This window comes from Rutidosis leptorrhynchoides, chromosome 2 (genome assembly GCF_046630445.1).
Source record: "Rutidosis leptorrhynchoides isolate AG116_Rl617_1_P2 chromosome 2, CSIRO_AGI_Rlap_v1, whole genome shotgun sequence".
Classification (NCBI taxonomy): Eukaryota; Viridiplantae; Streptophyta; class Magnoliopsida; order Asterales; family Asteraceae; genus Rutidosis; species Rutidosis leptorrhynchoides.
This window is the reverse complement of record NC_092334.1, coordinates 503,878,735-503,898,506: the sequence shown is the minus strand read 5'-3', so window position 1 is coordinate 503,898,506 and position 19,772 is coordinate 503,878,735. Positions and strand designations below refer to the sequence as shown.

General features: G+C 34.2%; 1 protein-coding gene, 1 long non-coding RNA gene and 1 other non-coding gene across 3 annotated transcripts; 2 read left to right on the top strand and 1 right to left on the bottom strand.

The window, feature by feature from the left end:
* Positions 1-632: 632 nt before the first annotated feature.
* LOC139894842 (small nucleolar RNA R71) lies at positions 633-739 on the top strand. Its single transcript, XR_011775322.1, has one exon. It is a non-coding gene; the product is annotated as a small nucleolar RNA R71 (small nucleolar RNA).
* A 6,121-nt stretch (positions 740-6,860) lies between these two features.
* On the top strand, positions 6,861-16,330 carry LOC139894530 (ABC transporter G family member 35-like). Its single transcript, XM_071877869.1, has 15 exons — positions 6,861-7,368; positions 9,713-9,922; positions 10,049-10,293; positions 10,372-10,502; positions 10,592-10,984; positions 11,456-12,054; positions 12,150-12,420; positions 12,752-12,905; positions 12,995-13,185; positions 13,273-13,605; positions 13,971-14,479; positions 14,856-15,083; positions 15,206-15,377; positions 15,520-15,774; positions 15,892-16,330. Exons 1-15 carry the CDS (start codon positions 6,974-6,976, stop codon positions 16,162-16,164), a joined length of 4,359 nt encoding a protein of 1,452 aa, XP_071733970.1. The 5' UTR covers positions 6,861-6,973; the 3' UTR covers positions 16,165-16,330.
* Positions 16,331-17,629: 1,299 nt separating this feature from the next.
* On the bottom strand, positions 17,630-19,538 carry LOC139892770 (uncharacterized). Its single transcript, XR_011774232.1, has 3 exons — positions 19,159-19,538; positions 18,772-18,846; positions 17,630-17,793 (listed from the first exon to the last, which is right to left on the bottom strand). It is a non-coding gene; the product is annotated as an uncharacterized lncRNA (long non-coding RNA).
* Positions 19,539-19,772: the final 234 nt, after the last annotated feature.

Sequence of the window (19,772 nt, the reverse complement as noted above, 5' to 3'; positions counted from 1 at the left end):
AAAATTGAGTTTGAGATTCAACTAGCTTCGACATCATATCTTCTAAATTTGACTTTTTATCATCGGTTTGTGGTGGTTTATTTGGAAAAATAGGTCTTTGCTGGTTGTAAGTATTATTGGATACTTGTTGATTGCTAGGACCTTGTTGGTTATTGTATGGAATATTTCGGTTATAATTCTGATTTTGATTGTAGTTTAGTCTTGGTGGTTGATAATTATTCTGATAATTATTTCCAGGCCTTTGGTTCATGTATGAAACATTCTCTCTTTGTTCCAATGTTTGTTCAATACTGAGACAATCTTTTGTCAAATGTGGTCCTCCACACTGCTCACAACTAATTCGTATTGCGTGAATATCTTTAGTCATCTTCTCCATTCGTCTCTCGAAAGCATCTAACTTTGCGGAAATGGAATCAAAGTCATGGCTAGAATCGGCTCTAGCCGCTTTAGATGATCGAAAAATATCTTTTTCTAGGTGCCACTCATATGAGTGGGATGTTGTGTTATCAATAATTTTGTGAGCTTCAGTTGCGGTTTTCTTCATAATAGAACCACCAGCTGCTGTGTCAATGTCTTTTCGTGTAGCAACGTCGCATCCTTGGTAGAATATTTGTACTATTTGATAAGTGTCAAAACCGTGTTGAGGACATCCTCTCAACAACTTTCCGAATCTTGTCCATGCCTCATATAATGTTTCATTTGGCTTTTGTGTGAACGTAACAATTTCTCCTTGAAGTCTCACGGCTTTAGATGCCGGAAAGAATCTTTTAAGAAATTTCTCAACTAAAACATCCCATGTATCAATCGCCCCTTCAGGTAACGATTCTAACCATTCTTTGGCTTCTCCCTTTAAAGTCCAGGGAAATAACATGAGATAGATCTATTCATCCTCAACTTCTCTGATTTTGAATAGAGTACAAATCCTATTAAAGGTTCGAAGATGTTCGTTTGGATCTTCTTTTGGTGTACGACTAAATTGGCATTGATTAGTTACCATGTGTAGGATTTGTCCTTTGATTTCATAATCGGGTGCATTAATATCTGGTTGAGTAATGGCATGACCTTGGCCAGTGCGTTTGGCTCTCATTCGATCTTCCATACTTAGAGGTTCCTGATTTTCCATGATTGAATTTGTTGAATCTGAATCACTAGAGGATTATGATTTAATGGTTTCTTCCTCGACAATCTCTGGATGAGTGATTTGTGATTCCGGAGGAATGATTAGTGGTTCAGGATCTCCGAATTGTCCTTGAATATCCTCCGGGTTCTCAATTGTGAGGTCGGGTTCAAAAAATGGATTATCGAAAATTTGAATTGGAGTACTCGGTCGACTTGATGATGATTCTAAAGAAAAATCAACGGCGACGATATTGGCTAAATGTCTTGATCGAGTTATAGGAGGTGAACGTATGAAAGGTGGTGAACGTTTTGCTCGGTGCATTCACTGAATATCCTATTAGTTATAAAGATAAAAATTATTAAAGTTATCAAATTAATAGACTTTTCTGATTTTGCCCACGTTTCGAATAGCCAATAGATGCAGCAGGTAGCCAGGACCCTTTAAATCGGAAGCCCACAACTCGACACTAACAAATCCAACTATTACTACGAACCAGAAAATTTTGGATGTCTATCAATTTAACCGCTTAAAATAATTTTTTTTTTGAAATTTAAAGAAAATAAAAAAAATCTATGACCTAAAAACTAGAGCGTAGAAATGAGAAAGAAAAAGCGCGTCAAAAAATAAGGAGTCGAAAGACAAGCGTCGAAAAACAAAAAGTCTAAAAACTAAAACTTGCGTCTAAGGGCATTAAAGCTTAAAAGGAATTCTAAACGAAAAACGGCAATTAGTTAAATAGGTACTAAAATCTATTAAATATTAAAGCGATAAGCGACGTCGTAAAATTCTAAAGCGCCTAAATCTTAATCTAAAGAAAAAGCACTTAAGGAATTTTACGGCAAAGCCTAAAAATCTAGAAATATAAAATAACTACGGCAAAAACTAAGTTTAAACTAATTACGAACGATAAATATACAATTTACGATTAAATGAAAAGATACAAAAAAAGTGATAAAATAACTTATTTTTATAAAAATATTATTTTTATATTATTATTTTATAAAAGTATTAAATTATAATTATAAATACTTAATTAAAACTAATTTAAATAAACTAAAACTAAATATTATTTAAAAAACCCTAATTAGGTTAATAATAATAATAATAATTAATTAGAAACCCTACGTGTAATTAATGTCCGAGGATAGTCCTGTCACCTCAGCTCATGCGATCGCATGAGTTGAGGGTTTTAAATCCATGCGTTCGCATGGGTCAGGAAACCAAGCCAAATTTGTTAGGCTGCTACAGTGATCGGCCCGTTTACTCTTTTAATTATTTTTTTTTTTGAATTTAATTTATAAAAATAAAATATAAGTAATATTTATTATAAATAAATTTATATTTTTAAGAACTAAAAATAATACTTTTATACTATTATATAAATTATAAAATATATTTTCTTTTTACTTAAACACTTAAAAATATAGAAAAATATTTTTTTATGTTTTTATATTTTTGAATTTTAAAACTTATATAAAATTATATTTTTACAAAAATACCTTAAAAACTAATTTTTTATAGCGTTTCGCTTTCGGCATGATGTTCCCTGGCAGCGGCGCCAAAAATACTTGATGTGTGCGAGGGGTAGTACGAAATAGATTATATTTTACTATAAAATACTATTAAATACGATACAATTTACACAAGTTATTTATTTATTTATTGAATGGATATACCTAAACCTTGCTACAACACTTATAGGCAGTGTATCTAATCGTAGAGTAGTGTAGTTTTTAGTAAGTCCGGTTCGTTCCACAGGGAGCTGGCTAAGTTTAACGATATATTTTATTTTAAACTATATTTGTATATATATATATATATATATATATATATATATATATATATATATATATATATATATATATAAGTATTATTATTATTATTATTATTATTATTATTATTATAAAAGGGGGGTTTTACCATTTAATGACCGGTTTGTCGATTTTAAGTCCTAATGCAAAATATTAACTTAATTTAAAGCGTAAAGTAAATGACGATAAATAAAAATGCGATAAAATAAAAGTACGATAATTAAAAGTGCAATAATTTAAAGTACGATAAATAAAATGACGATAATTAAAAGTGTGATGAGATATAAAATAAAGGAATTATGCTTATTTAAACTTCCATAATCATGATGTTTGACATGTTGATTTTAATTTATTACCAAGGGTTAATTGTCCTTTGTCCTGGATTATTCGATATGTCCATCTGGTTTTGTCCATAATAGTCCATCGGTCATAATTATAAAGTGCGAGAGTCTTCGCCAAATTAACCTTATACCCGAAGTCAAATATTCCAACTAATTGGGGACTTAAACTGTAACAAGGTCTTAATACTTTGTTTAATGAATACAACAGGTTATCGACTGCGTGTAATCCAAGGTTTTAATACTTTGTTAACAATTACACCAATTACCCTTGAAAATAATTCACCCCTGTTTTAATGAGTCCATTGACTATTAATCCATCCCCGTGTCCGGTCAAATGAACAATTATTGGTATTTATAAATATCCCGCCCACCGTATCCAGTCAAGCGTATGTGGTTATATATAAATACATCAAATTATAAATCTCTATATTAAATCAACGAGATATCATTTAATTAATATAAAGCCCATTAATAGCCCATAGTCCAATTTCTACAAGTGTCGGTCTTTTGTCCAAACCCCAATTATGGTTCAAAGCCCAATAACCCAGTCTTAATATTTAGTCCAACATCACGATTACTTCGGCTTAAATAAACATAATAATAACTTAGCTACGAGACATTAATTTAAAAAGGTTGAACATAACTTACAATGAGTATTAATAGCGTAGCGTTACACGGATAGAGTTTCGACTTACAAACCTTAAAACATTCGCTACTATAACCTTATTATTATTATTAACTTAATATTAAAATTATAATTAAAATATAAATATAAATAAAGACAGAGAGTGAGTAATGATATTGATGAAGGTGTATCATTCTCGTCGAATTCTTGTGCTATTTATAGACATGGCCTGACTTTTCACTCCATGCGATCGCATGGAGTTTGTTCCTCCAGGCCATGTGATCGCATGGCCGCCATATACTGGTCACAATGCATTATAAACGTGGGCTGCTCGGATTTATATGATATATAATATAATATATATAATTTTATATAATTATATATATATATATATATATATATATATATATATATATATATATATATATATATATATATATATATATATATATATATTATATTCTTGTGCATAGTTGACTTGTAATTTTAGGTCCGTTACGTCGCGCGTTGATAGTTGATTCATGTCTCGGTTCCGAATTTTCGAACGTCCTTTCGTACGCTTAGATATTTTGTACTTTGCGTTCCGCGGCTTGTACTCTTGTAATTTTTAGACGTTATTCATCAATAATTTGAACCACTTGGATTGTATATTGTACATTTGAGCTTTTTGGTCATTTGCGTCTTCAAATCGTCGAATCTGTCTTTTGTCTTCACCTTTTATTATTTAAACGAATATCACTTGTAAATAGAACAATTGCAACTAAAAGCTTGTCTTTCTTGAAGGATAATGCTATGAAATATGTGTTCGTTTTTAGCATTATCAGTCACTATCTACGTGAAATATTTGATGTGCTTGGTGGTGTACTGGAGCTTGACTTGAGACGACCCAAATCCGTTTATTAAAAACTGACACCTTTTTTTTACACGGGCATATGGTGCGGCGCTCCGGGTTTCAGGTGCGGTGCACCTCATCACAGGTGGTGCAGCACACTCAGTGCCCATTGCGGCGCACCTTAACCTTGATTTTTAACAATTCGAAGTCAGTAACCAAACCCTTGTTAAGGTGCGGCACACCACATAGCTGAAACTTCAGTTCAGCCTCAAAAATCCCTTTATGACTCATTTTCAAATACACATTCAATCATCGATGCACATTTTGATTTAACAACTGCTTTGACAACAATAATACATCAAAATACCATGTCGTTAATGTAACCATGAAGTTGGGCATTACACGACCCATTACAAATCAAAGTGACAAGTTTGACCCATTTGATTTTTAGTACAAAATTAGAGTTTAAACATGGTGTTTGGGATTGCACAACCCAAACCGAAGTCAAATTCCTAAAGCATTCTTCTACAAACATCACATGGTAGTCCACTACTCCCCAAGCTTACTATTGCATTTATCCGCGCCTAAATCTATATAAAGTAAATATCAACGAGGGTAAACAACGCTTGGTGAATGTAAAGATATTACATACATGCACATACATAAAATGACTACCACATACAAATACCGTATATAATCAACAAGCTACAAGTAATACAAATACCAAGTATCACCTTAGCAATTTCGCAAGCACAATCTACATTAATACATGGCAATAAACGACACTACTCATATGGTTAACCATACTCAACGGGGCAAGCCAAACGCATGAGCCTTAGTGTATCCGAACGAACGCGATAGTCAATAATACCCCGAGGTGGTCATCAAACGCACGAATACAAAGTGATCCGACATTCGATCACACCCACCACCCCATCCTTGCCGACAAACTGTTATTATGGAGAAACCGAACGAACGACTGATTCGCCATAATATCGTGTGGTCCCGACGAACGACGTTACATAAATCCGAACAAACGAATGACTCACATCACCACACCCGCACACGCATTATGTGAATCCGAACGAACGAGTGATTCACATAATCATGCCCACACCCATCCTATTTACATCCATATATATAATACATTTACACCCACCTTAACTGCCTTGATGGATGAAACACTTAACCGCAATGTACCTATTACATTTATCAACAAAATCAATCACACAATCAAGTTGGGCTTCTAACCAACTCAATTCAACCCCCTAATGCAAACTTAACTCATTTGCACTTTTTAGCACAACATACCCCAATAGTTAGAGATTAGGTCTCAAATTTCACCAGTTAACACCATTCTAAGTACTTAAGTACTTGTCTACCCCAAACAAATCACAAATATCCAACTTTTGACACCAATCAAGGTTATCATCAAGCCTTGACTTAACCAAAACAACTTTATATAACCCAAACACAAGTTTACTAGTAAGGATCTTCAATTTTACTAGCAACACTTATCCAAATTCGTCATCGAAACCCTAACCCACTACATATGGGTTTTCGTACACAAATCATACCCGAAAACCCCCATATTTCAAAGGAAACGAGGTTTGTGCACAATACCAACCCAAATTCCTAGTCCTAAATCAAAATCAAATAATAAAATTCGAAATAGAGAGCCAAAATCAAGCTAGATGACTGCAACACAAGGTTTGGGTTCCAATTTGGATAGTTTGTCCCCCTTCTACACAAAATGAGCTTCCTCTCTCTAGATTGCTTTTCACCCAAGAACTTGTGTGTTCAAAGATGAAATGAAGATGGAAAAATGGTGTTTCCAAATCTGCATAAACTCACTAAACTCGTCCATGTAAAATTGCAACTAAATCCCTTAATTTACAACATTTACAAAACAGCCCTAACAAAATTCTGACGCAGGTGCGACACACCTTCGCCCAAGTGGCTGCTGAACATTCTTATTATTTACATGACTCGTGACCAAATATGTGGTCTAAGACTTTTCCGTTTGAGATACTTTGCAAACTGGTCCCACTTTCAACGATATACTTGGTCAATACTTTGAAACTTCGCTGAAATTATAAGTATATATAATATATAATATTTATATTTATTTAGTACAATTCCAATTTACAACTTAAAATACAAATAAACATAAGTGTTTATATGTATTAAAATAGAATTAGAATCTTAAGTTTTGGGGAACTGATCATAGAAACGCAAATTAACATGGAGGAAGGTGGAAGAATTAGTATGAGTCAAAGTATCGGAAGAAGTATTAGTAAAAGTTTGAGTCGAGCTGCCGGAAGTTTGCATATAGAAGATGTGTTTTCTTCCGGCGTTGGAGCAAGTCGCGATGGCGGGCGGGTTAGTCGTCATTCAATGGAAGATGAAGAAGCGTTACGATGGGCGGCGTTAGAGCAATTACCAACTTATAATAGGTTACGAACAACAATTTTTACATCTTATATTCCTGCCGATCAACAGGTGCCTAATAAACAGATGCTGTTAGATGTTCGTGAACTTGATCCACATGCTCGTCAGACTTTTATTGATAAGATTTTTAAAGTTGCTGCAGAAGATAATGAAATTTTTCTCAAGAAGTTTAGAAATCGTGTTGATAAGTAAGTTTTCTTCTTAATTTTTTCACACTAATATATTTTTATACAATAATGTTACTAGCGTTTCATTATGAGCAATTTGAATTGGGTGATGATATATCCAAATTCAATTTTAATATATCCACATATATTTGATGCTTTCTTCCCAAAATACCCTTAGAAAAATTCTAACATCAAAATCGGTGTAGTTATTATTTAAGGGTATTTAAGTACTTTTAGTTGGATTTATCAAAAATGCAATTGGATATATCACTACCCCATATGATATAATTATAATATAAACATCAAACTTTTTTAGCATTTATATGTTATGTTACCAAATAAAGTTTATCAAAGTATTGAACAAACATAGTATAGTAGCTTTGTTTCTCAGATTGCATAAGCGTAAGAAAATGGAAGAAAAAAAAAAGTATTATGTTAGTTATATGAATATCATTTAAAGTTCATAAAAATAAAAAGATAAAAGATATTATTCGGTAGGTAGTGATAGAGATCTGAGTGGGGTCAAATTTTGAATTAGATGAGTGGCTGTCAAATATTTTACTTTTAGGATGGCACGAATAGATTAGAAATATTAATTTAAATGGTCCGTAAAATTAGGGAGTTTATTAAATAATCTAATTTTAAACATATTATTATGGAGAATACTTACTAAATCATTGGAAAAAAATAATCAAATTATTGAAGTTTATAAAATACATATAGCAAATAATTACAACAAAAGTGTATCACAAATATTTTGGCCGGAACATATTCATCTGAAATAATCAAAGATAAACTACAGACACATTGATATATTTAATTTGGACATAATAAATTAATTACCTTTCTTCTCAAACCACTCCCTTTCAATTTTCATCACAATTACTATTTTCTTTTTCATAAAAATCTACATTAGAACCTTTTATTAAGAAAAAGAACTTGTTACTGAAGAACAGTAATAATAATTAAGTTTGTTTAAGAATTAAATATTTATATTTTTAATAATAATTGTTAGTAATAACAAATATCACTTGAAATGTTTTAAATTAAAATATATAATTATTATATGAAGGTTGTACAATAAGCTTTAAATAGCTCGATCACAATTCTCGCGTCTTAAATCATTGGATCGCGTTTGGTTACTGACCCTCGCTAAACGTGAGGGTCTCCCTTGCACTTGTTCCTTCGACCTTTTTTTTTCATAACACCTTCATCTTAACGATCGCACTGAAGATTTTGAACAAAAAACGCAGCTTCTACCCATACTTTCGATCATATCTCCCAGAACAACATTTTACCGCTGATTACGACTCCTTTTGATATCACCAGATAAGTCACCCGAAACACGTCGCACTTTCACATTACTATCCTACTAGGTAAAGAAGTCGCCCGACTTCAAAATATACCGCTTAGCAATCATGTGATCTATACTACTCGCTTGGGATCAAGAATAACTCTTTGGATACAACACCTATTTCTTTTGTTTAGAAGATAACGAGTCGGAACCCGACTCTAGTGACCCTATTAGCCAAGTAATTAATCCGTACACAAAACGATCTACCCGAATCATCTTTCTAACAAAGAATAAATCCGCTGACAAAACAAACACATAGACTTTACCGATCAAGATATTGTACGAGAATAAGATCGCACACTTATTGTCCAAGGTTTATCATTGTCGGTAACTAAATTACCTCGGTCGCGTTTGGTGACCCACCCTCACGATCCACAAGGGCCTTGATCTTCCGGACTTCAAACAACTCGATCACAATTCTCTCGTCTTAAATCATTGAATCGCATTTGGTGACTGACCCTCGCCAAACGCGAGGGTCCCCGTGCACTTGTTCCTTCGACCTTTTTTGTTAACATCTTCATCTCAACAATAAAAGCGTAGTATTCACATCATAAATATGCAATTACAGTACAAACTGAAGATTTACAATTTCAGATGCAGAGTACCAAATGCTTTTCTATACTTGTATATGCATTTTTAGAGATGGATATATGATTTATATAGCATATATGAACATGATGCGTGTGTTACTGTTATTATTTTTTATTTATGAGTTCTTATTGTTATGGTAATTGTTCTACATGACTGTTTAGATTAAGTTTACTGACATATTAGAGTGAACTTTGAGATGGTAGTATAAAGTAATTACTGTTTAAGTTGAAATTAAGAACATATTAGAGTCAACTTTAAGGTTATCTAATTCAACCCATTTTTACCGATGGATTTATACATGTGTAGAGTAAGTTTTGAGATTGTATTGCATATACAGAGAGTTGGTTAGTTAGTTAGTTAGTTAGTTAGTTAGTTAGTTAGTTAGTTAGTTAGTTAGTTACTAATTGTGTTCATTTACAGGGTTGGAATCACGCTTCCAACAGTGGAAGTTCGTTTCAAGAATTTGTCAATTGAAGCTGATTGTCATGTAGGAAACAGGGCACTTCCAACGTTGATTAATACGGCAAGAAATATTGTTGAATCACTTTTATCTTCAATCGGTATTAGTTTCTCTGAGAAAGCAAAACTTCGCATTCTTAAAGATGCTTCTGGGGTTATTAAGCCAGGAAGGTAAGTTTGTTTGTTAACTTTAAACAACCTATATATGTGACATGTATAGTTACATATTACAGTAGTAAGAAATGATATGTTAATACTTACTTTTGTAACTTAATTTACGTCTTCATAAAACTACAGGATGACACTGCTTTTGGGCCCACCGTCTTCGGGTAAGACGACACTACTGTTGGCTTTGGCTGGAAGGCTGGATCCAAGCTTAAAGGTGGATGGAGAGATAACTTACAACGGTCATAAGTTAAATGAATTTGAGCCTAGAAGGACATCGGCCTACATCAGTCAGAACGATATCCATGTAGGACAAATGACTGTTAAGGAAACTCTGGATTTCGCAGCCAGATGCCTAGGAGTTGGCACTCGTTTAGGTAACTTAATAATAATAATAAGTATTTAAATAAGAATATATAATTTATTTATTTTATGAGTATGTAATTGGAATGCAGAAATGCTTACGGAGCTTGCACGAAGAGAAAAGGATGCAGGGATCTTTCCAGAAGCTGAAGTAGATCTTTTCATGAAGGCAACTGCTATTGAAGGAGATGAAAGCAGCCTGATTACATACTACACTCTCAGAGTAAGTTGTCCTACCGTTTTTTTAAATATATAAAATACAATTTAGAGTCGGCTAATTTTGATATGTTTCTGTTGAATGAATGAAAACAGATATTGGGGCTTGATGTCTGTCGTGACACAATTGTCGGAGATCAAATGAGACGAGGTATCTCTGGAGGGCAAAAGAAGCGTGTCACTACAGGAGAGATGCTTGTTGGACCAGCAAAATGTTTTTTTATGGATGAAATATCAACAGGTCTTGATAGTTCTACTACGTTTCAGATCGTAAAGTGTATGCAGCAAATTTCACACCTCAATGAGTCAACTGTGTTCATGTCCCTGTTACAACCTGCTCCGGAGACGTTTGATCTTTTTGATGACATCGTGCTACTATCCGAGGGCCAGATTGTGTATCAAGGACCAAGAGAACACATTGTTGAGTTTTTTGAGACTTGCGGATTCAAGTGCCCTGAGAGAAAAGGAACTGCTGATTTCTTGCAAGAGGTATATATATACATATAGCTAAAAGTTCATTAGAGAACTTTTTTAAAAGTGCACAATTGTGCACAGGTATAATTTTGTGCACAAATAGAAATTTTTTAATGTGCATAGGTGCACATTAGTTAGTTCTGTAGATTTTTGGTTCTGTAATGAACCTTCCCCTATATATGTGTATATATATGTGTGTATATATATATACACACACACACACACACACACACACATATATATATATATATATATGGTGAAGATCCAGGGAGAACTTTGCATGGGAGAGAACCAGAGAACTTATTGTATTCTACAGACCTCGTATAGACTGAGCTCAGTATGCTCATACTGAGGTCAGTCTATATGTGGTTCTTTGAGTTCTCTTCTATTTATAGTTCTCTATGGATCCTTTCACCACACACACACATATATATAACACTGTTAAATTTGATTACAAAATAAAAAAGTTTTGTTTCATGATAATAGGTTACATCTAAAAAGGACCAAGAGCAATATTGGGTAGACAGAAGCAGGGCATACAGATATATCCCAGTGAGCGAATTTTGTCAGCGGTTTAAGAGTTTTCATGTTGGTGAAAAGATGCAAGACGAGTTGTCAGTCCCGTACGACAAGAGACAAAGCCACCAAGCTGCTTTAGTGTTTAAGAGATTCTTAGTACCGAAAATGGAGCTTCTTAAGGCCTCATGGGATAAAGAAATACTACTAATGAAGAGAAACGCTTTCATATACATTTTCAAGACTATTCAAATTTCCTTTTTGTCGTTTATTTGCACAACTTTGTATCTGAGGACCCATATGCATGTGAGGAACGAGACGGACGGGGCTTTGTATGTTGGAGTTCTTTTGAACAGTATGCTTATTAACACGTATAACGGGATTGCTGATCTTTCCGTCACTGTCACGAGGCTTCCCGTTATTTACAAGCAACGAGACCTCATGTTTCACCCTGCGTGGGCTTACACACTTCCCGCCTTTTTGCTTCGTATTCCGATATCCGTAATCGATAGTACCATATGGACAGTCATTCTATATTTTGGTGTTGACCTGGCCCCTGATGCTAGCAGGTAAATTACAAAATTATTATATTTTATTTTAATTATTATACGTTATTAAGTTTCTAACACTATATGCTGCTAATGAAAATTTGTACGTTTCACAGATTCTTCAAGCATCTTCTTTTGGTGTTTCTAATGCAAAATGTGGCAGCAGGATTGTTTAGATTGATTGCTGGAGTATGTAAGACGATGAGCATCGCAAACACGGGTGGATCTGTTGTACTTCTCCTTGTCTTCTTGTTGGCTGGTTTTATTCTTCCAAAAACCCGAATTCCCAATTGGTGGGAATGGGCTACTTGGGTATCTCCCCTGTCGTATATCTTTAAAGCAATTACCATCAACGAGTTCCTCGACAGTAGATGGACCAGCAAAAGAGTAAGGGCCTGTTTACTTTCATGATATGTTTATGTAAAGCTCTTAATTCATTAAGTAAAATTGTTGTTTCTTTGTCACGTTCTCTGAAATTTGGCATGTCTTTAAGAGACATAGAATCAGACACCCCTTCCCAAACAGAGGCAAATGAAAACAGAACTTAATACACATAAAACTATTGGAAGGATTGAGTAGATTGTGAAGAAGACTATTTGACTTGATCCCCTTACTTTGCTTTTTTTTTAATTTATTTATTTATCAAAATTGGGGTGATTATATTATGTTGATATGGTCAGATTGAAATGTCATAAAATGCATTTAAATTATATTGCAGAGTTCGGATAATTCAACCAACTTGGGATTCGCAGTTCTTAAGAACTTGGACATCCCAACTTCAGAAAGCTCGTACTGGATTGGTGCTGCTGCTCTTCTCGGTTTTGCACTTCTCTTCAACGTCCTGTTCACATTTGCTCTCATGTATTTAGCAGGTAAGTTTTGGCGACAAAATTTCATATACTTGTTTAAATAGCTGTAATTAACCTTTTTCTTTCAAAAAAAAATAAAAAATAATAATTAGCCCCTGGAAAACCACAAGCGATTATCTCGAAAGAAGAAGCTGCAGCCGCGGAAGGTAATGGTGATGAAGAAATGAAGCAGATAATCCATAAGCCTGATGTGAATGGTGTATCTAAGAAAGGAATGGTCCTTCCATTTACTCCACTTGCCATGTCTTTTGATGACATGAACTATTACGTCGATATGCCTAGTGTAAGTTCCATAACATTTTTTACATTAAATATTAACATGGTGATTTTTGAATTAAGTGATAATTTGTTTATTGTTATTATTAAACAGGAAATGAGAGAACAAGGTGTGACGGAAAATAGGTTGCAATTACTTCGTGATATAACCGGCGCTTTTAGGCCGGGTATCCTAACTGCGTTGATGGGAGTTAGTGGAGCGGGGAAAACTACTTTGATGGACGTTTTAGCAGGAAGAAAGACAGGTGGTTATATCGAAGGGGATATCAGAATATCGGGGTTCCCAAAGAAACAAGAAACTTTTGCAAGAGTTTCAGGATACTGTGAACAAACCGATATTCACTCTCCCACAATTACTATCCACGAATCTTTGATCTACTCTGCTTTCCTTCGTCTCGCGAAAGAAGTCAGCAGGGAAGAGAAGATGGTAAAATAATGAATATTCTTAAAATTTACACAAAATATCATGGTTGGCCCCCTGTGGTTTGTATTAAAAATCATCGGTGGTCCATGTACTTTTTTTCCCCGTCATGGATGGTCCATGTGGTTTGGTACCTGTGGTGCATATCCATAGAGACCACCTTGACGGAAAAATGCAAACCACATGGACCACCACTGATTCAAATACCAATCACAGGACCATCCTTGACGGAAAAAAAAAGTATAAGGATCAGTCATGATTTCTGATACAAACCACATGGACCATTCGTGATATTTTGTCTAAATTGTACATTATTATTAGTTTATTACATTAAAAAATATCTAATGTTACTGTTGTATGTATGTTTTCAGACTTTTGTAAATGAAGTGATGGAACTAGTTGAACTAGACAACATCAAGGATGCAATAGTGGGACTTCCAGGAGTTACTGGTTTATCAACCGAACAAAGAAAAAGGCTAACAATCGCTGTCGAGCTTGTTGCTAATCCTTCAATTATTTTCATGGATGAACCAACTTCGGGGCTTGATGCAAGAGCAGCTGCTATTGTTATGAGGGCTGTGAGAAACACGGTTGACACAGGAAGAACAGTTGTTTGCACCATTCATCAACCTAGTATTGATATCTTCGAATCTTTTGACGAGTTGCTTTTATTAAAAAGAGGAGGACAAGTTACTTATTCAGGACCTCTAGGCAGAAATTCTCAATCAATCATCGACTACTTCCAGGCAGTTGATGGCGTTCCAAAGATACCCGAAAAGTACAATCCTGCTACATGGATGCTTGAAGTTAGTTCTGGAGCTATGGAGATGCAGTTGGGTGTTGATTTTGCTGAGGTTTTCAGTTCGTCAACTATGCATCAGTAAGTCCCCTGACCCGTACATTCAGTGGCTATTCCATGATCAGAATTCAATGGGGTCCTGAACTTTTTTTCCCGTATTAACTATATTTGTATACTATTTTAGTGGGTTTTTTCCTTTAAAAAACTACAAATTCGAAAATATTTAGGGTCCGCGTACTTAATTTTAGTGGTATCCTATACAACTTAAAAGAAAAACTATTAATTCGAAAAATATATGGGGTCCTATAGTTAAATTTAGTGGTGTCCTATACAAAATTAAAGGATATTTTCTACTAAAGAAATATCCAAACGAGTGGTATCCCGTGACCCCACGGGCTATAACCTACACTCGCCAATGCGTACATTAGCTATAAAATAATGTTCATTTGAATAACAGAAGGAACAAGGCTTTGGTGAAGGAGTTAAGCGTACCACCTGCGGGGGCCAAAGATCTTCATTTTGATACACAATATGCTCAATCGACGTGGGGTCAGTTCAAATCTTGCTTGTGGAAGATGTGGTGGAGTTACTGGAGGAATCCTGATTATAACCTTGTGCGGTTCTGCTTCACCTTGTTATGTGCAGTTGTGGTTGGGACCATATTTTGGAAGATTGGTAACAAAAAGTGAGTCTGTGCACTTTTATTGTTTACAAACTAACTATTAATTATTAATTATTATTATTATTATTATTATTATTATAAAGTTAGTTTCCTAATGTTTTTGTTTGATTTAATAATAATCTCAGGTCTAGCAAAAATGATCTGAGCACAGTCATCGGGGCCATGTACGCTGCTGTATTTTTCGTTGGTATTAACAACGCCCAAACAATACAGCCTGTTGTCGCAACAGAGCGAACAGTCTTCTATCGTGAAAGAGCAGCCGGGATGTACTCCTCACTACCATACGCCATGGCGCAGGTCACACTTTTGTACCATCACCAAATCTACTTATTTATGCCTTTACAAATATACCTGTCACAAGTCACCAAATAAATACTTTGGACAATGTACGTTTAATACATTTTATTATCAATGAATTTGACAGTTTTCATTATTTCAGGTTTTTGTAGAGATTCCATATGTGTTCGTTCAGTGTTCGTATTACACTGGCATTGTGTATACCTTGGTTTCATTCGAATGGACCGCAGCTAAATTCTTCTGGGCTCTTTTTGTCAACTTTTTTTCATTCCTTTATTTCACATACTTTGGCATGTTGACTGTCTCGATCACACCAAATGAACAAATAGCAGCCATTTTCGCATCCGGGTTCTACATACTCTTCAACACCTTCTCAGGATTTTTTATCCCACGACCCGTAAGTAGTCTTTTCCCTTTTCTTTTAATATAACTTATTATATTATTATTATCATTCTTATCAACAAAAATAATCTCACTTATCCTTGTAACATATTGTTAAATTTTAAAATATCAGAAAATTCCCGGATGGTGGATTTGGTACTACTGGATCTGCCCAATGGCATGGACCGTGTACGGTCTCATTGTATCTCAATATCATGATGCGGACCACCCAATCTCGGTGCCTGGGATGTCACCCAGCCCGACCATGACAGCGTATATCAAGGACTACTATGGTTTTGAACTGGATTTCATGGGTCCAGTTGCTGGCGTTCTAGTTGGTTTTTGTGTGTTCTTTGCCGTCCTATACGCATTTTTCTTAAGGACTTTGAACTTCCAAACGAGATAAGAGAAAGCATATACTCAAAGTGTGTAATGTTGTATGTAAAATTCGTTATGTTCAAGTATAAGTTTTTGTTTTTGTATCACTTTTTTGAATTTCACACTATTAGATCCGTATTGTATTTATACATTTATGTTCAAGTATTAAAAATTTTATTCTTTTTTGTTCTAAATCTGATACTTTGTTTTTGGTTACAGTTGATCTTATTATATTATTTCAGTTTTATAGATATTGAGAAGATATATAGGACTACATATATAAATAATGAATAAATTAGGCACAATAAAAGATTTGTAACTCGCGGGTTTTGGTTAACATTTGTACATTTGTAGCATACATTCAAAAGGATAGCACTACGTAGCAACTAGCAATACATCATTCAAAAGGATGCTACATTGTGGTGCCTACAGGTTTATAAGTCAATACATCATTCAAAAGGATGCTACATTGTGGTGCCTACTTCCAATGGTGACACTCCTTTCTTCCAGGGCTTCTTCCGGGGCTAACTGACACATCAGCGGCGCATCAGCACTTCCTTCCAAGGACTAAACTCTGGGCTAAACACTCCCGACAGTGACATATTTCTTCCATTTTTTATTACTTTTTATTAATTTATAAAATCAGATAATTATAATTATTTATATTAAAAAATAGTTATTTAACTAAAACTTAACTTTTATTAGAAATTAAAAACATTACAATAACTCGAGCGCTTGATTATTAGTAGTATTTGTGATCGTTAATATCACATTTAGATAGGGATCGGGATCGGGATCGGAATTTGGATTATTGGGATTCATATTAATTTGGAAAAGATTGATAAATTGAAATAGTATTTGAATATGAGAAGACGGATGAATGTGTGAATTAAAATGAATGAAATGTGAATGTGTTTATAGAGAGTATAAAAGAAAAAAAATGAAAATAGACGTTAAAAGAGCTTTTGGACATTTTTTTTATTTTTTATTTAAACGGTCGACCAGTTTTATCCGTCCACAAATATGTTACAAAAGAATGAAACGGAGGACGAAATGTTGGACGATGTGTTGGGCGGAACCCTGGGCGGTCCGCTGCCATCGACGCCCAGCTGGACGCAATGCTGGGCGACCCCAGGGTGGAACCGTTGGAACTAGCCTTATATTGTACAGTACATACAATAATATCCCCCATAATAATGACATATGTACGAAATGAGCAACGGGTGCTGCAAAGGTTAGAGACAAAAAGGGTAATAAATTTGTTAGACACACTTTCAGATAAATTGCGAGAACAGAGCCCACTCTGTCGACATACACGTCAGCACGAAACTGATATGACTAACACCAATAGCCTCAACGGACAAATATTCATAATTGCAACTTTTCTTTTGCCATCTTTTAGTTGGAATTTGGTTCTTTAATGGAGTAGTAATGTATAGTTACCAAGTAGGAATTAGATTTTAAAACAAAACAAATAAGCTAAAAATACCCTCCGCAAATGCATACATCATTTAATTATCCATAATCAGTAACAATATAACTGGAAGAAGGGAAAAACATGAAAAACACAATAAGTGATAACAAATTCAGTAATAAATTCTTAGATTATCTTCAATTAGAAAGAAGCTCAAACACAACTTAGACTTCTGGCGAGAATCTGCAAACAACATCAATGAAATTAAATCAACATCGGCAACTAAATATATACTAAAGTAAATCCAATGTTACAAGAAATATAATTAAATCCTTTAAAGGAAAACAAAATTGCGAAACATATATACTAAATTAATAGAAGAAACAGATCATAAATTGCAATGGCTGCCTGCTTTTAATACCAAATGCAATTGTTAACCATAACGAAAGTTAATAAGTTTTAACAAAATTCAATAATGTTTGAAGTGAAAATATGATGAGTAAATAGAGTAATACTACTATAAATATCATTGCTGACCAAGTCCACTTTGCAACTAAAACTATTATCCTTAATTACCAGTGGCGACTCTATATGTATATCCGTGGAGTCACGGGACACCGCTAGTTTGAAAATTTTTAATAGAAAATACACTTTTAATTGTATAGGACACCACTAAATTTAACCGCAGGACCCATATATTTTTCAAATTTATAGTTTTTCATTAAAATTGTTTAGGACACCACTAAATTTAACTACTCGGACACCATATATTTTTTGAGTTTGTAGTTTTTTCAAAGTAAACTACCACTAAAATATTACTCAAATACAATTAGTAGTGAAAAAAAATTTCGGAACCCCATTACATTTTAATCCTGGAATCGCCACTGTTAATTACCTTGCCCTTTTGGGACCCTAAGCTATCAAGACCACTTGTTATTTCTATCTTTATTCCAAAAAATCACCACCAAATGATTTTGATAGAGTAAACTACATTAACACATATACTACTCTTAAGATATTAAGTTAAAAGCTATGATAGTGGCACTTTTTACAACAAAGAATAATAAGTAGAACAACTACTAACCAACATTGATAACAAAACTCATAGATGTTTACTATCATGCATGAGAGTATGAACCATTGTAACACACGATATCGACACATATGTTGAAGTTAAAACCTGCAAATGACATCTAAAATAGCATATCTAAAATAGCATACCTTAAAGATTAAGAGGGTTTGAAGTTGTACTTGTTGAGTCGCCAACATCGACTAAACTCGGAATCAAATACTCACCTGACTTAACACATTAAACAGTTATGGCAATTAAAGATAAGTAGTTGTAAAACGAAAAATATTACAGTCGATTAACATCAAGCTAGATAAGTAGTCTGGAGCCAAATCATTCACGGTTCTTTTTGGATTATTTGGCCTACCAAGCATGGATAACAGTTTTCTTAATTAAATATAAACCCAATCTTCAAAATTTTAATACTGAAACAACTCTAATTCCCAAGAAAGAAAGAAAGAAAAGAAAATCACCTTTGTATATCTAACCCTAAACAAAATATTACAAAACATAAAATAAATAAATCCTTTTTAATATACCTTGAGATTGAGATAGATAACAGATGATGATTAACAGTTTCATTGGTAAACTCGTTAGAACGTTTACAGACTCTGTACCACTTCAGCGTCGCCGATGGAATTCTTTGAACGCCGGCCGCCGTTGTTAACCTAAGTGCTCCATGAAATAGATTACCCTAAGGTCAGAAATATACAGAGAGTAATAAACATCTTGTTGAACATACACAATTGCCAGAAAGTAAATGAGGAAAACGGAGAGTGGAATGAACGGAATCTTTTGCGACGGCGATAGAGGATTAGAACGTTGGAAACGATTGCCGGAAAATATTTGATCGTTTGGGCAGTAGTGGGGTTTAGAAATTAGAGTGTGATTATTGACAAAATTGCCCATTTCGTCCCCTATTTTTCACTTTTTGCGTATTTCATCCCAATGTTTTATGTTCAGCATTTTTCATCTTTAAAAGCTTTTTAAAGGACAAAATTGCTGAAATGGTCCTTGTTGTTTGTACCAAAATGCTGGTTTCGTCCCTATGCTTTTTTTTATGGATTCGGTCCCAGTGGTTTGTCAATGTTGCTGATTTAGTCCTTATTCCTGACGGCCGTCAAAAAATACCGTTAACTTCAATCATGTGCCA

Bases quoted from the DNA above. Each gene is read 5' to 3' on its own strand.
- LOC139894530 (XM_071877869.1), top strand. From the start codon at position 6,974: ATGGAGGAAGGTGGAAGAATTAGTATGAGTCAAAGTATCGGAAGAAGT. The intron at 10,985-11,455 runs GTATATATATAC...TCATGATAATAG, and splicing joins CTGCTGATTTCTTGCAAGAG to GTTACATCTAAAAAGGACCA. The intron at 15,775-15,891 runs GTAAGTAGTCTT...TTAAAATATCAG, and splicing joins GATTTTTTATCCCACGACCC to AAAATTCCCGGATGGTGGAT.